The following is a 16,140-nucleotide window of genomic DNA, read 5'->3' on the forward strand; positions in this document are numbered from 1 at the left end:
ACATAATGATTCAATATTTGTATATATTGCAAAATGATCACCATAATAATTCTAATTAACATCTGCCACCATAAGTTAAAAAATGTTTTTTTCTTGTGGTAAGAACTTTTAATATTTACTCTCAGCAACTTTCAAATATGCAATACAGTATCATTACTAATTATAGTCACTGTGCCATACATTACATCCCCATAACTTATTTATTTTATAACTGGAAGTTTGTACCTATCTTTCAACCTCGTACCGTAGAAACAGTGGACTTTCTATATTGTGCTTCTAATTACATGAATTATCTTTAAGATGTCTTATGTTGTACCTGAGTGCTACAGCCTTCAAATGAATGTACGTTTTCCTGAGCAGAACTTCGATTTAGAATACCAGGAGTAATTCACATTCTAGTAATTGAGTGATCAACGACTAGACCAGGATGGAAATTTTTTCTTGCTCTAGATAAGAAGGAATGAATTGTTAAGCAAAAGAATAATATAAGAAAGTTTTCATGAAACACATTTAATGTATATAAGTGAACCCGTATTTTATAGCCACTTCAATAATTGCAAATGTATCTCAAGTGGGATCAAAGCAGATTAATTAGGATTTTAACTTGAAACCTTCTGTTAGCTATAAACTCAAGTTACATTGTAAACTTCTTTTGAAATATTCTGAGTCTATTCCCTGTTTACAGCTGGTCTTTCTCATGAAGTGGGCTGAATTAATGTGAATTTTATCTTATTCAGATAAACAGAGCACTGATATCCAAGATCAAATGGATTCATGTAGCCCAAATTTCCTTAGATTTCATCTTCCTATGGGTACATGGGTAAATGAGTAAAGTCATAACTCAGATTTCCTTGGCCCCCAACCCATCCCTACAGTTTAAACCCTCTAGTTTATGTAGACTGTCTTTCTATCCAGATCCTTTCCAATGTCCCTTAGGGAGCTCTCGTGAATGCTCGTCCTGTAGTCCTGCTGGGGGCAACTCCTGCTTCACCTAGAATAGAGGCCCCTGTTGGGCCCCATCACCGCTCTCCTGCCTCCCATTGGGTACAGCCACCAAAGTTATCAAGCCACCATGGTGCCAGCCCTGGATAAACAGGATGGCGTGGGGAGAACGCATCTCTCCCATGTATTACCCTGCATCAGAGGTGTCCCCAAATGATGCTGTTTGTGCTAGGGTTCTATAGTTTTTACTAAAGAGCTCCATGAGAGAACAGCTAGGTTAACCTTGACCACTCTTAGGACCTTCACCAACAGGTGGTCTTCGGTTAGGTAAGGCGTGAACTCATACCAGGTAGCATATCAGTCAGATCACAAAGGCTGGTCCTTCGGCTGGCAGTGGGTGGTTCTCTTCCGGGTCCTCTTCTAAGCTGTCCTCTGAGGAGCGGTCTCATCATCTCCCACGCTGCTGCATGCCAGTGCTGGCAGAGGCACCTCTAACACACGCGCCAGACACAGGCAGCTATTTTCGCCAGTACTTTATTCTGCAAGCCAGAGTCACTCTCATTGGAAGACCTGAGAACCGTGCTTCTCTATCAAGGTTGCCAGGTTTACGCACCCTCCTTCCCAGCATCCCACAACACAGACCTGCTTATGCCATTTGCAGTACAAATGGAGTAATATCTGAAACTGAGCAGAAAGCCCTTTAACTTCATGAACTCCTTTTGAAAATGCCATTAGGATAGCTTGGCCTGTACCAAGGTTTGGGCTGTTCTCTAGTACCAGAAACCAGAAAATTCATGTCCTAAAATGTTGGCATCCTTGAGGGGAACATTGCTGAGAAAAGGCCACTCCTGCAGAGCAGACAGCTTCCCAAGCAAGGAGGCGTGTAAAGTCTTCTCCCAAACATGTGAATGTCTGTGAAGCAATCATGAACAGGGCACCACCAATCCCTTACAAATAAATAAACGCAAGGGAAGTGATTTTTCCCTTGTGGATGTATGTATTTCAGTGTCACAACTCAATAGTGTCACAAGTAAGCATACTTGCTTGGGACCTAGAAGACAGACAGAGGCATGAGAGTTTGCCCTCACCCGGGGGCCTGGTGACTCAGTCTGCCCTCTCACAATGCTTTCTAATGAGAGAGAAAGAACCGCACTGATCTTGCACACCTTGGCCAGGAGCAATGGGCCACGGATGCTGGTGTCTTGGGACCCTTGTCCCCAGACCTTGGGCTGGTCTCCAGAGGACAACAATGGTGACCCTTCAGGCAATAGTCTAAGAGGATGTTCACAGACCAACAGGATGTGAGTGGAAGGAGACAGGGTCAGTGGGAGAAAGGGTGTAGAGTAGCGAAAAACTAGGTCAAGTTCATGGTTTTAGCCTACCTCTGGGCTTTCTTTGCCTTTCTGTTCTTCGTTCCTCTTCACTCTCCTCTCCCCCGGTGATCAGTGGGTGGATGCAGGGACCTGGTGTTGGGGGGCTAAGGCTGGGAGATCAGAACTCTTAGAGCTGGCTCGATCCCTGGCAACTCTTGCCGAGCATCTCAAGCTCTCTGTCTGGGGCTCTACAACACAGTCTGGCAGTTCACAGGTAAAGTGGGTAGAAAATGGGATAGGTACGAGAATGCAATGTAGTTCCAGGGTCATATCCTTGACCATGTGAGCGATACCAACATTTTCTTGGCATGTAAACATTGGGTGTTATCTTGATCTGAATATCTGACACCGGTAAGAATTCAGTGTGTGGTTTCCATTCTTGAATGCCAATGGTGCATTGCTTAAAAATAAACAAGCCCTGTCTCCCTTTTCTAAAAAAGAGCATGCTTGTGTGTACGCCTGGGTGGATGCATGTGTGTACGTTTATGATTTATACGTCTGCTGCCCACAGGAATCCTTCTCTTGCAAATTGTTCTGGAGATTAATTAGTTTTCTAGATTAACTAAGCTCCTTTCCTTTCATTTTATTTAGAATTAACATAACTCATTTTGCTTTCTTCTGTGCCCTCATTGTTTTTGCATTAAAGGAGGCACATTTTTGACAACAGACCCATGTCTGTAAGTGGACATTTATGGTTCTCTCTCACAAGAAGCAGGCCTTGAGGAAGAGCCATCCCCTGGTGCTGTAATTGGGTTGCCCAGCCTGGCGATTCAGAGCTCACTACTTTTTTCTCCTTCAAAAGAACATGGTCCGTAGATGCCTTTCTTTCTACTTCCAGAGTTCTTCACCTCCTTCCTGGGGAAGAAATATATTTAACAGCTCTCATGAAAGGAATGGCTTTTTTCTTATGAAATTACCTGGCCAACATTGCAAATGTGTGACTTTGGACATCTCATTTCACTGGTGGCCCGGTACCAGATTACCAGTTGAGAGAGTTTCCCAGCTCTCAGGGTCAGAGAACAAGGAGCTAGAGATTCCAGACTGTCCTTTCAGAAAGGAATTTAGAATTCTGCTGGGTGTTTTGGGGGACCTCAAGCTCGTCCCTGGATGCCTGCCACGTAGGAGAATCCCAGCCAAGGAGACATCAAGGTCTGGGTGTTCTCTAGCCATCAGGGAGTTAACAGTGATGGTGGAGACACCCCACAGCCTTGAGGGTCTTTCCTTAGCATGTGCTATTTCAGATTTGTTCTTCTGTTGTTAGCTTTAACGGATGGTATGTGTGTTTACATATGTGTCTCCCTCACTGGATAGCGGGCTTCTTGAGGTCCTCTAGGCTCTCTGCCGTGCACGTTCTCAGCGTCTGCAGAGTGGCTTCCTGATAGTCGGAACTCACCAAATGCTTCTTGAGTGAGCCACTATGGACATTCACGAGTTAACAAGTTGAAGGAGGGTGAGCAACCTCACAGCCCCCTTGAGAAGGACAGGCTCTGCATCACATAGGAAATGACTGGGGCAGTTGCTGATAGCTGTGTCCTGATGGTCAAGTGATTTCGTAAGCCAACATTTGTTCCTCTGCCTGTTTCCATGCTACTGACTTTAAAAGCTCTCCCTTCATGAAACATCTGAACTGAAAGAAAGACAACACAGACAACTATCAAATCAGAACAAGATTATTGAATAGTAAGGAAATTAAGACACACCTTTGTGCTCTGGTTGGTAACTCTTTGGCACTCTGTATAAAATGAAACCACCTTATGTCATTACTCTACAGCACGCGTCAATGGACTTTTTCTGTAAGGGACCAGATAGCAAATATTTGTGGCTTTAGGGGGCCATATAGACTCTGTCACAACTACTCACCTTTGCTGTTGTAGCATGAAAGCAGCCAGAGACAATATGTTAAAAAATTGGTGTGGCTGTGTCCCAATAAAACTTTATTTACAAATACAGGCAGTGGGCCAGATTTGGCCTACAGGCCTTAGTTTGTCAGCCCCTGTCCTAGAGTACTACATTCTCTTTCATGCTCTTGTAAAATTAATATTATTAATTAAAATTTACTCATTATGCCATTTTTTGGTGTCCTCTTGCTCTGTCTAATAAAAGGTTGACTTATTTTAAAAAGTAAGACATTTTTCCAAAAATCATTTTAAAAGGTGTGTACTGTTGGGGTGGGAGGGAGGGGGAATATGTGTGCATAGAACATGGCTGCCTGAAAAAACGGCATGGTTCTTCCCAGACCCCAATCAGCTCTGCTCCGTCACCAGTGCTTTCCTCTCCCACCCAACCTATCTCTCCCACACGGCCCCCGAGTCTAAATCCTCGTCCAGCCTGGCCCTGAGGCTCAGTGGCAAGCAGCTCTGCACCTGCGCTCTCCTCTTCCTCTAGCCTCAGTCTGCATGCAGAGTGCAAACTGAGTTTGTGCTGACCACTGCCCTAGAAACTCTTTTGAACCTTTTTAGTTTCCTCCCAAAGACACTGAGTGAAACCTACAGTTTGCAGCCTTTAGTACCCTGTCGGTTCTTTCACCTTCCCTCCCCAATTTAATTGTCTTTGTTCCAAGTTAAAGGATCATGAAGAGGTGGAAAAAAACAAAGCTTTATAGCCACCATCTTTCACTCCCATAAGGTATGTTTTAGAGTCTAGAGAGGCCCACATGAAACAGTCTTGCCGGCAGTTTTACTGGCTTTCCAAAGGAGAGCTAAAATGCTGGTTGCCAAGCAACACACATGCCCTGGCTTCTTCCAACAATGTGGACTTAAAAAAATAAAATTGTCCTATGATTGACTCATGAATGGGGAATCATGTGGAAATACACAGGGCAAACAGTTTGATATAACAGTGCTATATCTGTTTATTGTGTCTTTGGTATCGTTTCCTGAAGACTTTACGGGGTCACATGGAGAAATAAGTGGGGTGTACCTTCAGCAGAGTGCAACTGATGAACAAGACATTTCATTAGGAACGTCATCGTACCGTCGGTCCTTGGAATCATTTGCAGATTCCACGTTGTGAATTATGTTCGAAATCCATACTTTTACCATAATTTGCAGACATGCTTAGTAGCAAAAACTCTGAGCCACCCAATGCACATGTTCCCAGCTGAAACTGGACAAGGCAACTGCCCTGCCTTCTTGTTTCACCTCTCTTCATGCGAACAAGGGTCCTTTTTGCAGTCTATTTAGGGACACGTGTTTTTAGTATTTCTGTGCTTTTTTTTGGTGATCTCACTGTTTAAAGTAGGCCCCTAGGTGTAGTGCCGCAGTGCTGTCTAGTGTTCTTTAGTGCAAGAAGGCTGTGATGTACCTTGCAGAGAAAATATATGTTAGAGAAGTTTCATTCAGGCATATTATAGTGCTGTTGGTGTGAGTTCAGTGTTAATGGATCAACAACATGGCACATCCAGAGAAAGGAAGAGGAAATTCACCGATGTATATCTGACTGCTCTGGAAAGTACTCAGGTTATGTCTAAAGTGCATAATGAAGCTGTAGAAACAGGCTGTATTTGTGGATCACAACATGACCAGTTTTTTTTAAAAGCATAGTGTAAAATACCATAAGGCTTAAAGCCCAAGAAATTTATGGTCATGTTACCCAGGGTCAGGGAAATGTTCAACCCTTCTCAGCTAGTGTTTTATTTTATAGAAAGTATATATAATTCATTATTTATAAGAAATAGAAATTAAGGTGTCTTTAAAGAGATATGCACATAAAACAAGATTATGTATTGATCCACTGTGAAATATCGTGACCAGAGGGTCTCAGGAACCTAAAACCATGTATTTCCCCTAGGAGCATGGCTCAGCATTCACTAATTCAGTGTTCATGGAGACGTAACAAAAAATAACTATCATGAATAATAAGAATTAACCATATATGATCACAACTTAACCCTAATGGAATCTATCTTCCACTTCCCATATGGAAGACAAAGTCCTAAACTCATCCAGGTGCAGTGTCTCTGCTGAGAATGTGTGCCAGGAATGGGACTTGACTTCCCCATCTGGTCGTCAGCTCTGGTGGTGTCCATGATATTCCTGATAGACATTTTGAAGGAAGTTAAATGTTTAGAGCCCGGAGCTAGGGCTGGAGGTCTCTTCCTCCACACCCCACTTAGCTTTCTGTCCAAGTCAGTTCAGGCTGCTATAACAGAATACCATAGACTGAGGGGCTTAGGTAACAGTCATTTATTTCTCACAGTTCTGGAGGCTGGGAATCCAAGATTAAGGTGCTAGGGGATTTGTGTCTGGTGAGGGCCCACTTCCTGGCTCACAGGCAGCTGTCTTCTCACTGTGTCCTCACATAACAGAAAGGACAAGGAAACTCTCCAGGGTCTTTTTTATAAGGCCACTAATTCCACTCATGTGGGCTCCACCCTCATGACCTAATCACCTCCCCAAGGTCCGACTTCCAGGTACCATCACTTGGGGTGTTAGGTTTCAACACATGAATTTGGAGGACACATAAACATTCAGTCCATAGCACTCTCCTTCCATCACTTTTATCACTGATTATTTTGCTCGAAGGGAAACCCTGCTATATTTTTAAATTGCCCTGGCACTGAGTCATAGTGAGCCCAGTATCCCTGAACTGACACCTTAATTGGTCCCAGACGGAAAGGGAAAACTATTGCTCTTACACCAGTCTTTCCTCCCTGAAGGCCTGATGCAGGTCACATGTGAAGTGGTTTCCTGTCTCCAAGGTCTACTCCCTGCTGACAGCGGCCTGCATGTCACACTGAGTCTCCTGAGCTGGACAGTCTCTCTCCAGAGAGCTGAGTTGGCGGGGTGGAGGGGAAAGGAGGGGATGTCTGGCTAAGAATCTGATGCAGACACAGGCGTGAGGACAAACCCCTCTCATCTGGCAAAATAAACTCAACACAGGGCATGGGAAGCAAAGAGCCTCCCTCAGCCTTTGGGATCAGGGGAGTCTCCAGAGATGAAGTGACATTTGGCAGCAGGTAAGATGATGACGTAAGCAGAAGCCTCTTAAAAGCAAGGCAGGAAGAATGTTGGGACAAGTATAGGAATGGAAAGACATGAGCCATTCCTCCAGACCACTTTTTAAAGAGCCTAGAGACACCATCTGTAAACTCCTGGGCCTCGTTATCACCCCTCAGGGCACTGGCCCCACGCAGCACCTGCAAAGTCCCCAGAGGAGTCCCTTCTAGAAAGTTCTGCTTTCTGTTGCTGATGGAGTGAGTGCTCGGGCCTATGTCTGTGTGTCCCCAGTAATAATCAGGAATATGAATACATTTTCCTTCATCACTACCGTGTGCAGATAGGAGTTAAGAGACGATGGCAATAAAGTGGGTGCAACTCCTTGGCAAAAGAAACCTTGTATGTATTACAGACCCAGAGATCTTCAATACAAGTTCACGGCTGGGGAACTGCTCTTTGTTGTGGGGATTGCCTGGTGCAGAAACTTGCAGAGAAGGGCCGGGTGTGCAGCTAGCATGCCGAATCACCGATCACAGAGCTGTGCTCTCTCCATCCCTTCCTCTCATTTCTATTCCCAGGTCTCATTACGTGCAATGTCATATGCACACACGCAGACACACAGGAATACCCCATCACGGCCAGGACGGCGGTGCCAGGGGAGGTGTTTTGCATGAATTCCATCCTTGGGGTTGGAAGCACTTGCTCAGCTGTCAACTACAGATAGCCTCGTGTAGAAGATGATGTTAATTAGTTTGCCATTTAAAAAACGGGAAAAAAACCCCACTGCCCACAACAAGCCACGTAGGGGCCTGAAGCCCTACCCTGACAGCCAAAGTGAAGCACGGCCCGCTAATGCAGCCTTAATTCACTTTGTTGGCAGAGAAAGCAAGCTCACCATGCTGCTGCGGGAGTCCCTGGGGAACGTGAACTGCCGCACGACCATGATCGCTCACATCTCGGCCGCCGCCGGGAACTATGCCGAAACCCTGTCCACCATCCAGATTGCCTCGAGAGTGTTGAGGATGAAGAAAAAGAAAACGAAGGTAAGGAGCTTGCAGGGGGTGCAGGTGGCTGAAGGAGCTTTCGTAGCCCTGCCCTGGAACTGAGTCAGAAAGGGCCAAATCAATATTTCGAATCCCCCAGCACCAGGGGCGTGGTGAGCGTGGCTGGCTGCCGCTGGCCCGGCTCAGCAACCACCCCGGGGCAGGAACCCCTTCTGGCCGATACTGAAGTCACTTCCCCTCCGCACCGCTGGTGCTTTCCTCGGTCATCCAGCCTGGACCCCTAACAGGGAGTACTTGGTCCACTTTAGATAGTTTAAATGGATTGCTACTTTGAAAATTTTGAGAGGGACGGGAACTATTCATAGTTTATCTCTTGCCTACCTTGGTCCTTCAACTGACTGACCCCTCCTTGCTCAGGTGGCCCTACTTCCCTTGCATTTCCAGGAGGCATTCTCAGGCTGCTGGGTGTTGTCATGTTAATTCAGTGGTTTCTGGTTGATGCAGAGTCTGCTAGAAACCACTGGGCTCGTTTTCTCAGGCCGAGGCAAAGCCAGGACAGTGGTGGTGTGACAAGAACATTTGAGAAAATCATCATGATTGTGGTCACACTGGTCCACAGCCAGCTGGTGATTTGCGGGGGGCATTCCCCCTCCTTTTTGTATCTTTCTTTTTTTTTTTTGGGTCAAAAACACATCTTTCCAGTGTTCCGTGGCACACGTTGTCACAAATGGTTTGGGTGTGCAAACTGGTGACCCCTCCTCAGTCCTTAGGCAGTCGGATGGGACCCGGGCGGGTCACCCCGTTTCACGAGCAGCCTCTGCTTCCCCAGTGCGCCTCACAGGGGTTTCCTTCGAGTATGAGGCCGTGACGTGCATAGCTTGGGTGACTGGCCTGGCACATCCCGGGTGACAGCCCAGAAGCAGGGAGGCCCACTGGGGTCTGGATGGCCTATATGGAGCCGGTGGCCTCCACCCGTTGCCCCACGAAGTCAGGGTCCCTGGGAGGGCTGTCTTAGAAGGGTGGCCCACACTAACGGTTCCCCTCTCACTCACAGTACACGTCGAGCTCCTCCGGGGGAGAGAGCTCCTGTGAGGAAGGCAGAATGCGCAGGCCCACCCAGCTGAGACCCTTCCACGCCAGGGCCGCCGTGGAGTCGGACTTCCCAATCCCTCACCTGTCTAGCGACCCCGACTACTCCTCCAGCAGCGAGCAGTCCTGCGACACGGTCATCTACATTGGGCCAAACGGCACGGCCCTCTCTGACAAGGAGCTCACCGACAACGAGGGGCCTCCAGATTTTGTCCCTATCGTGCCGGCCCTGCAGAAGGCGGCCAGGGGTGACAGCCGGTCCGCGGAGGCCGGAGAGGCCGCGGCCAGCAAGTCGGAAAGGGACTGCTTGAAGTGCAACACGTTCGCCGAGCTGCAGGAGAGGCTAGATTGCATTGACGGCAGTGAGGAGTCCAGCACGTTCCCTTTCGAAGAGCTGCCGGCCCAGTTTGGGGCACAGCAAGGAAGCAAGAGTGTCCTGCTAAGCCAGGCAGCTGGGGCAAGCCCACTCTGTGAGTCTGATAAGGAAGATGATGGGTCAGATAGCCAGCTGACAGCCAGAGAAGGCAGTGAGCCCCCGGGCTCCAAGGTGCAGGGGAATCACTCCCCTGTCCCTGCTGCGTGGCTCACCAACAGCCCCACCCCTGCCTCACCCAGAAGCATCCCGGGCAGCGGCAGCCAGCATGGTTCTTCCCAGCTCGTGCAGAGCCCCAGCCTCCAGAGCAGCCGGGAAAGCCTGAACTCCTGTGGCTTTGTAGAAGGCAAGCCCAGGCCTATGGGCTCCCCCAGGCTGGGCATCGCCAGCCTGTCCAAGACCTCAGAGTACAAGCCGGCCAGCTCTCCTTCCCAGAGGTGCAAAGTCTACACCCAGAAGGGTGTCCTGCCTTCTCCTGCCCCCCTGCCCACCTTCAGCAAGGATGCGGGCGTGGTATCTAGTGAGTCCCTGCTGCAGCCCGAGGTACGTACCCCCCCAGTCGGAATGAGCCCCCAGGTTTTGAAGAAATCCATGTCTACTGGGAGTGAAGGGTTCCCGGAAACCCCTGTGGACGCCGAACGTCAGGCAGCCACTTCTGCAGATGCCAAGAAGGAGATACGCAGCACCACGATGGTGACAGTGCAGCAGCCCCTGGAGCTGAACGGTGAGGACGAGCTGGTGTTCACGCTGGTGGAGGAGCTGACCATCAGCGGGGTCCTGGGCGGCGGCCGCCCCACCAGCATCATCAGCTTCAACAGCGACTGCTCGGTGCAGGCCTTGGCCTCGGGCTCCAGGCCCGTCAGCATCATCGGCAGCGTCAGCGAGGACCTCGAGTGCTACTCAAACGTGGCTCCTGTCTCCGAGGTCAGCATCACGCAGTTCTTGCCCCTCCCGAAACTGAACCTGGATGAGAAGGCCCGGGAGACAGGGAGCAGGCGTTCCTCCATCAGCTCCTGGCTGAGCGAGATGAGCACAGGCAGTGACGGTGAGCCGCCCTGCCACAGTTTCATAGCCCAGACGTGTTTCGGGCATGGGGAAGCAATGGCAGACCCTCCGGCCTCGGAGTTCGTCAGCGGCACGCAGAACACTGCTGTGGTATGCCGAGAGAAGCCCAAGGAGGGCCCCGACAGTTTGCTCCTCTTGTCGGAAATGGGGGACGACTCCTTCAACAAAGCAACCCCCGTCAAAGGCTGCAAGATATCCACGCTGGGCAAAGCCATGGTCACCATCTCGAATACGGCCAGCCTGAGCAACTGCGAAGGGTACATCCCCATGAAGACCAACATCACGGTTTACCCCTGCATCGCCGTGAGCCCCCGGAACGTCCAAGAGCCCGAGGCGTCCCTTGCCACCGTCAGCTCAGTCCCCAAAGCAGCCCGGTCTCAGGAGAGCAAGGAAAGTGGTGCAAAGAAAGAGATGAAATTTGAGGACCCCTGGCTGAAACGAGAAGAGGAGGTAAAGAAAGAGAATGCCTATCCCCACGAAGCAGGGATGAGGCACGAGACTGCCCCAGGCCCCCCAAAGCCTGAGGCCAGAGCGGAACAGGACAGGAAGGCCAGCCCCAGCGACGGGCTCAGCAGCAGCAGCAGTGAGGTATCTGCCTCCCCTGTGGCCGACAACTTCAGGAGGGTTGTGGACGGCTGTGAGACGGCCCTGCCCAGTGTGGCTGCCCAGAGCCCTGTGCACCTCAACAAAAGCCTGAAGTCGAGCAGCCTTCCCAGGGCTTTTCAGAAAGCCAGCCGGCAGGAGGAACCGGACAGCCTCTTCTCTCACTGCCCTGCCGAGACCAACGGCATCGGCCCGGCTTCCAGCGCCCAGCCCTCCAAGGCCACCCTGGAGAGGAAGGTGGCGTCACCCAAGCACTGTGTCCTGGCTCGGCCCAAAGGCACTCCCCCGCTGCCCCCTGTCCGAAAGTCCAGCTTGGACCAGAAGAACCGGGCCAGCCCCCAGCACAGCGCCTGCAGCAGCAACTCCAGCAGCCCCTTGAACCAACCGGCGCCCTTCTCCGCCAGCTTCCCAGACGAGCCTAGCGGCAAGACGAAGGATGCCGGCAGCTGCAGCAGCAAGCTCTTTGGTGCCAAACTGGAGCAGCTGGCCAGCAGGACCAACTCTCTCGGCAGGACAACAGTCAGCCACTACGAATGCCTCTCGCTGGAGAGGGCCGAGAGCCTGTCGTCCGTGAGCTCCAGGCTGCACGCGGGGAAGGACAGCACCATGCCCCGCACGGGGAGGAGCCCGGGCCGCAGCGCCGGGGCCTCGCCCACCAACCCGGGCCCCGCGCAGTCGGCCGGGGCCTCGCCCAAGGCCAGCCAGTCCAAGATCTCCGCCGTGAGCAAGCTGCTCCTGGCCAGCCCCAAGGCCCGCAGCCTGTCCACCTCCACCACCAAGACCCTGAGCTTCTCCACCAAGTCCCTGCCGCAGGCGGTGGGCCAGAGCTCCGGCCCGGCCCCCGGCGGGAAGCACATGTCCTGGTCCACCCAATCGCTGAGCCGGAGCCGGGGCTCGGGCCTGGCGTCCAAGCTGCCGCTGCGGGCGGTGAACGGGCGCATCTCGGAGCTGCTGCAGGGCGGCGCGGGGCCCCGGGGGCCGCCGGCGCGCGCGGGGCCCGAGGCGGAGGAGCGCGCGGCCACCGCCGACGAGCGCCCGCCACCCGCCGTCCCGCTGCCCTCGCCCTACAGCAAGATCACGCCGCCGCGCAGGCCCCACCGCTGCAGCAGCGGCCACGGCAGCGACAACAGCAGCGTGCTGAGTGGGGAGCTGCCGCCTGCCATGGGCAAGACGGCGCTCTTCTACCACAGCGGCGGCAGCAGCGGCTACGAGAGCATGATGCGCGACAGCGAGGCCACCGGCAGCGCGTCGTCCGCCCAGGACTCCATGAGCGAGAACAGCAGCTCCGTGGGCGGGCGCTGCCGCAGCCTCAAAGCCCCGAAGAAGCGCGCCAACTCAGGTAGGCTCGGGCCCTGGCATCGACGGGCGGAGGGCGGGCCCCAGGACTCGAGGGTGGGCGCCCCTGTCCCCAACCGCCTGTCACCTGCTGGGGACAGAGCCATGGAGGGCTTCACTGTCACACCACAGGCAAGTGCAGACTCCGGAATGTTCCGGTCCAAATGTAGGGACTGTGGTCAATGCACATCATAAGCCATTTGTTTGCCTCAAATCAAAGAAACCAACCTCAAGGGACCCATGCAGTCATGTTGTAATTCTAGACGTTGTGATGTAGATGGCCCCATTCACCCACCCCATCACAGATCGTGAAATACGATGAGGAGGTTAGCCTCCCAGCACGTTCAGGAGTCATCATGGCTGTCAGAATTTCGATGTCTTTATTTCCCAGGCGGTGTATGCATCAGGCTTTGATCTATTTTGACGGTGCTCTGCTTCAGACCCTCAGCCCTGAGTCTCAGCAGAAGACCCGGGAGCAGAACCCCCTGTATAAGACAAGTGGAGAACAGAAATCCATTCAGTATAACGTGACAGCTGTTGGGTCCTATTTTCAGGGTCAAGGGCATTCAAATGTATTGATAGCAGTTACTAAAAATAGCAAAGAAGTGTACCTAAGCCAGAGCCTGTGACAACAACAACAAAAAGATCTGGCCTTCCCCGTACTCGGTTGTTAAACCTTATTATTACAATCTACCCAGCCTTGGTCTTCAAAGTCCAGATTATTGTGTGACGTTTGCCATGTGCTCACAGGAGTTTGAGTGCTACAGAGTGCTTTCACGTACTCTAACTTAGCATCTTGAATCTACCAGTCCAGGTTATTCTTACAATAGCTTTACCCTTTTTTTGACTTGTATGGTTTGGTTTGGCTGTTACACTGGAGTAAAGAGGAAGAAAAACTAACCACTTGGAGAGTGGACCGCAGGCTCTACACGTGTCCTTGCTTGCTGCTACCTCCTTTTGTAAATGCTGTTCTCGAGGGTCCCTTGTTAGGTTAGGCTGTTTGTGTAAAATCAAAGCACCAGTCTGGGTGCCAGAGATGGGATTTAATAGAGAGTGCTGAGGGCGTCGGACTGCTGCGAGCAGCTGCCGTAGATCCCAGGCTCCATAATGGATACGGCAGTGGAGATATGCTCCTTGCAGGCTGGGTGACCTTGTCTCGCTTATTTACGATTATTATTAAGAAAAATGCTGGCTGTCAGACATGATCAGCATAAATCAAAAGCAACTTCTTTAAGAGAAGCCATAAAACTCCTCAAAGGAAACTCCTAGCTCGATGGCATGATTTTACAATTACTAGAGACATTTGGAACTGCAGAGGAGACAGGCAATTATCTGTTAGTGGAGGTTGCTTTAATGCTTTGGTTATTTCCTTAGTGAAAATGAACTAGAAATATACTGCCAGGAAGAGAACCTTGAGTTTTTTGAGTGCTTTGTAGTACAGGTAACAGCGGAAACAACCGAACATCATGAATGTTCACCTTTCCAGTCCCATTCCTGGAGATTCCATGTCGGTGGAGAGTGCGCAGAATTCGACCTGGTGCAGTGGGATGATTGATCTAGAAAGCAGGAGACTTGGGGTCTTGGGCTGTGTGACGTTTGGGGAATAACTATACTCTCTGGACTTCAGTTTTCTCACATCAAAGTAAAATGAAAGGGTTGGTAGAGAACCACCATGGTATCTCTGATGCTCACGTTGTAGAAGTTGGTGCAAATAATATAAAGAATATTGGTGGTAATATGACTTCTTTTCCATATGACGATCCGTAGTCAGTGGGATTTATTTTTATTTTTTATTTCCTTTCCTTTTTTAAATTTTTATTTATTTTACATTTTTATTGGAGTATAATTGCTTCACAATGGTGTGTTAGTTTCTGCTTTATAACAAAGTGAATCAGTTATATATATACATATGTTCCCATAACTCTTCCCTCTCGCGTCTCCCTCCCTCCCACCCTCCCTATCCCACCCCTCTAGGTGGTCACAAACCACCTAGCTGATCTCCCTGTGCTATGCGGCTGCTTCCCACTAGCTATCTATTTTACGTTTGGTAGTGTATATATGTCCATGCCACTCCCTCACGTGGTCCCGGCTTACCCTTCCCCCTCCCCGTATCCTCAGGTCCATTCTCTAGTAGGTCTGTGTCTTTATTCCCATCTTGCCCCTAGGTTCTTCATGACCTTTTTTTTCTTTTTTCCTTAGATTCCATATATATGTGTTAGCATACGGTATTTGTTTTTCTATTTCTGACTTACTTCACTCTGTATGACAGACTCTAGGTCCATCCACCTCACTACAAATAACTCAATTTTGTTTCTTTTTATGGCTGAGTAATATTCCATTGTATATATGTGCCACATCTTCTTTATCCATTCATCTGTTGATGGATTAGAGACCTAAATGTAAGGCCAGACACTATCAAACTCTTAGAGGAAAACATAGGCAGAACACTCTATGACATAAATCACAGCAAGATCCTTTTTGACCCACCTCCTAGAGAAATGGAAACAAAAACAAAAATAAACAAATGGGACCTAAGAAACTTAAAAGCTTTTGCACAGCAAAGGAAACCATAAACAAGACCAAAAGACAACCCTCAGAATGGGAGAAAATATTTGCAAATGAAGCAACTGACAAAGGATTAATCTCCAAAATTTACAAGCAGCTCATGAAGCTCAATATCAAAACAAACAAACAACCCAATCCAAAAATGGGCACAAGACCTAAAAAGACATTTCTCCAAAGAAGATATACAGATTGCCAACAAACACATGAAAGAATGCTCAACATTATTAATCATTAGAGAAATGCAAATCAAAACTACAATGAGATATCATCTCACACCGGTCAGAATGGCCATCATCAAAAAATCTACAAACAATAAATGCTGGAGAGGATGTGGAGAAAAGGGAACACTGTTGCACTGTTGGTGGGAATGTAAATTGATACAGCCACCATGGAGAACAGTATGGAGGTTCCTTAAAAAGCTAAAAATAGAACTACCATACGACCCAGCAATCCTACTACTGGGCATATACGCTGAGAAAACCATAATTCAGAAAGAGTCATGTAGGGCTTCCCTGGTGGTGCAGCGGTTGAGAGTCCGCCTGCCGATGCAGGGGACACGGGTTCGTGCCCTGGTCTGGGAATATCCCACGTGCCGCGGAGTGGCTGGGCCCGTGAGCCATGGCTGCTGAGCCTGCGCGTCCGGAGCCTGTGCTCCGCAACGGGAGAGGCCACAACAGTGAGAGGCCCGCGTACTGCAAAAAAAAAAAAAAAAAAAAAAAAAAAAAGAGTCATGTACCACAGTGTTCACTGCAGCTCTATTTACAATAGCCAGGACATGGAAGCAACTTACGTGTCCATCAACAGATGAAGGGATTTATTTTTAAGTTGTTAAATTTTGATCAGGCCTCTTCTGT

The 16,140-nt window shown here is 49.6% G+C and overlaps 1 protein-coding gene across 1 annotated transcript in view; it reads left to right on the top strand.

The window, feature by feature from the left end:
• Nucleotides 1–16,140, top strand: part of KIF26B (kinesin family member 26B) — a 494,760-nt gene that overhangs the window by 462,222 nt on the left and 16,398 nt on the right. The window contains exons 11-12 of the mRNA XM_059997085.1: nucleotides 8,133–8,295; nucleotides 9,311–12,725. Of these exons, the coding sequence (XP_059853068.1) occupies nucleotides 8,133–8,295; nucleotides 9,311–12,725 (3,578 nt within the window). The remainder of the gene's footprint in view (nucleotides 1–8,132; nucleotides 8,296–9,310; nucleotides 12,726–16,140) is intronic.

Source organism: Delphinus delphis, chromosome 1 (genome assembly GCF_949987515.2).
Source record: "Delphinus delphis chromosome 1, mDelDel1.2, whole genome shotgun sequence".
NCBI classification, from domain to species: domain Eukaryota; kingdom Metazoa; phylum Chordata; class Mammalia; order Artiodactyla; family Delphinidae; genus Delphinus; species Delphinus delphis.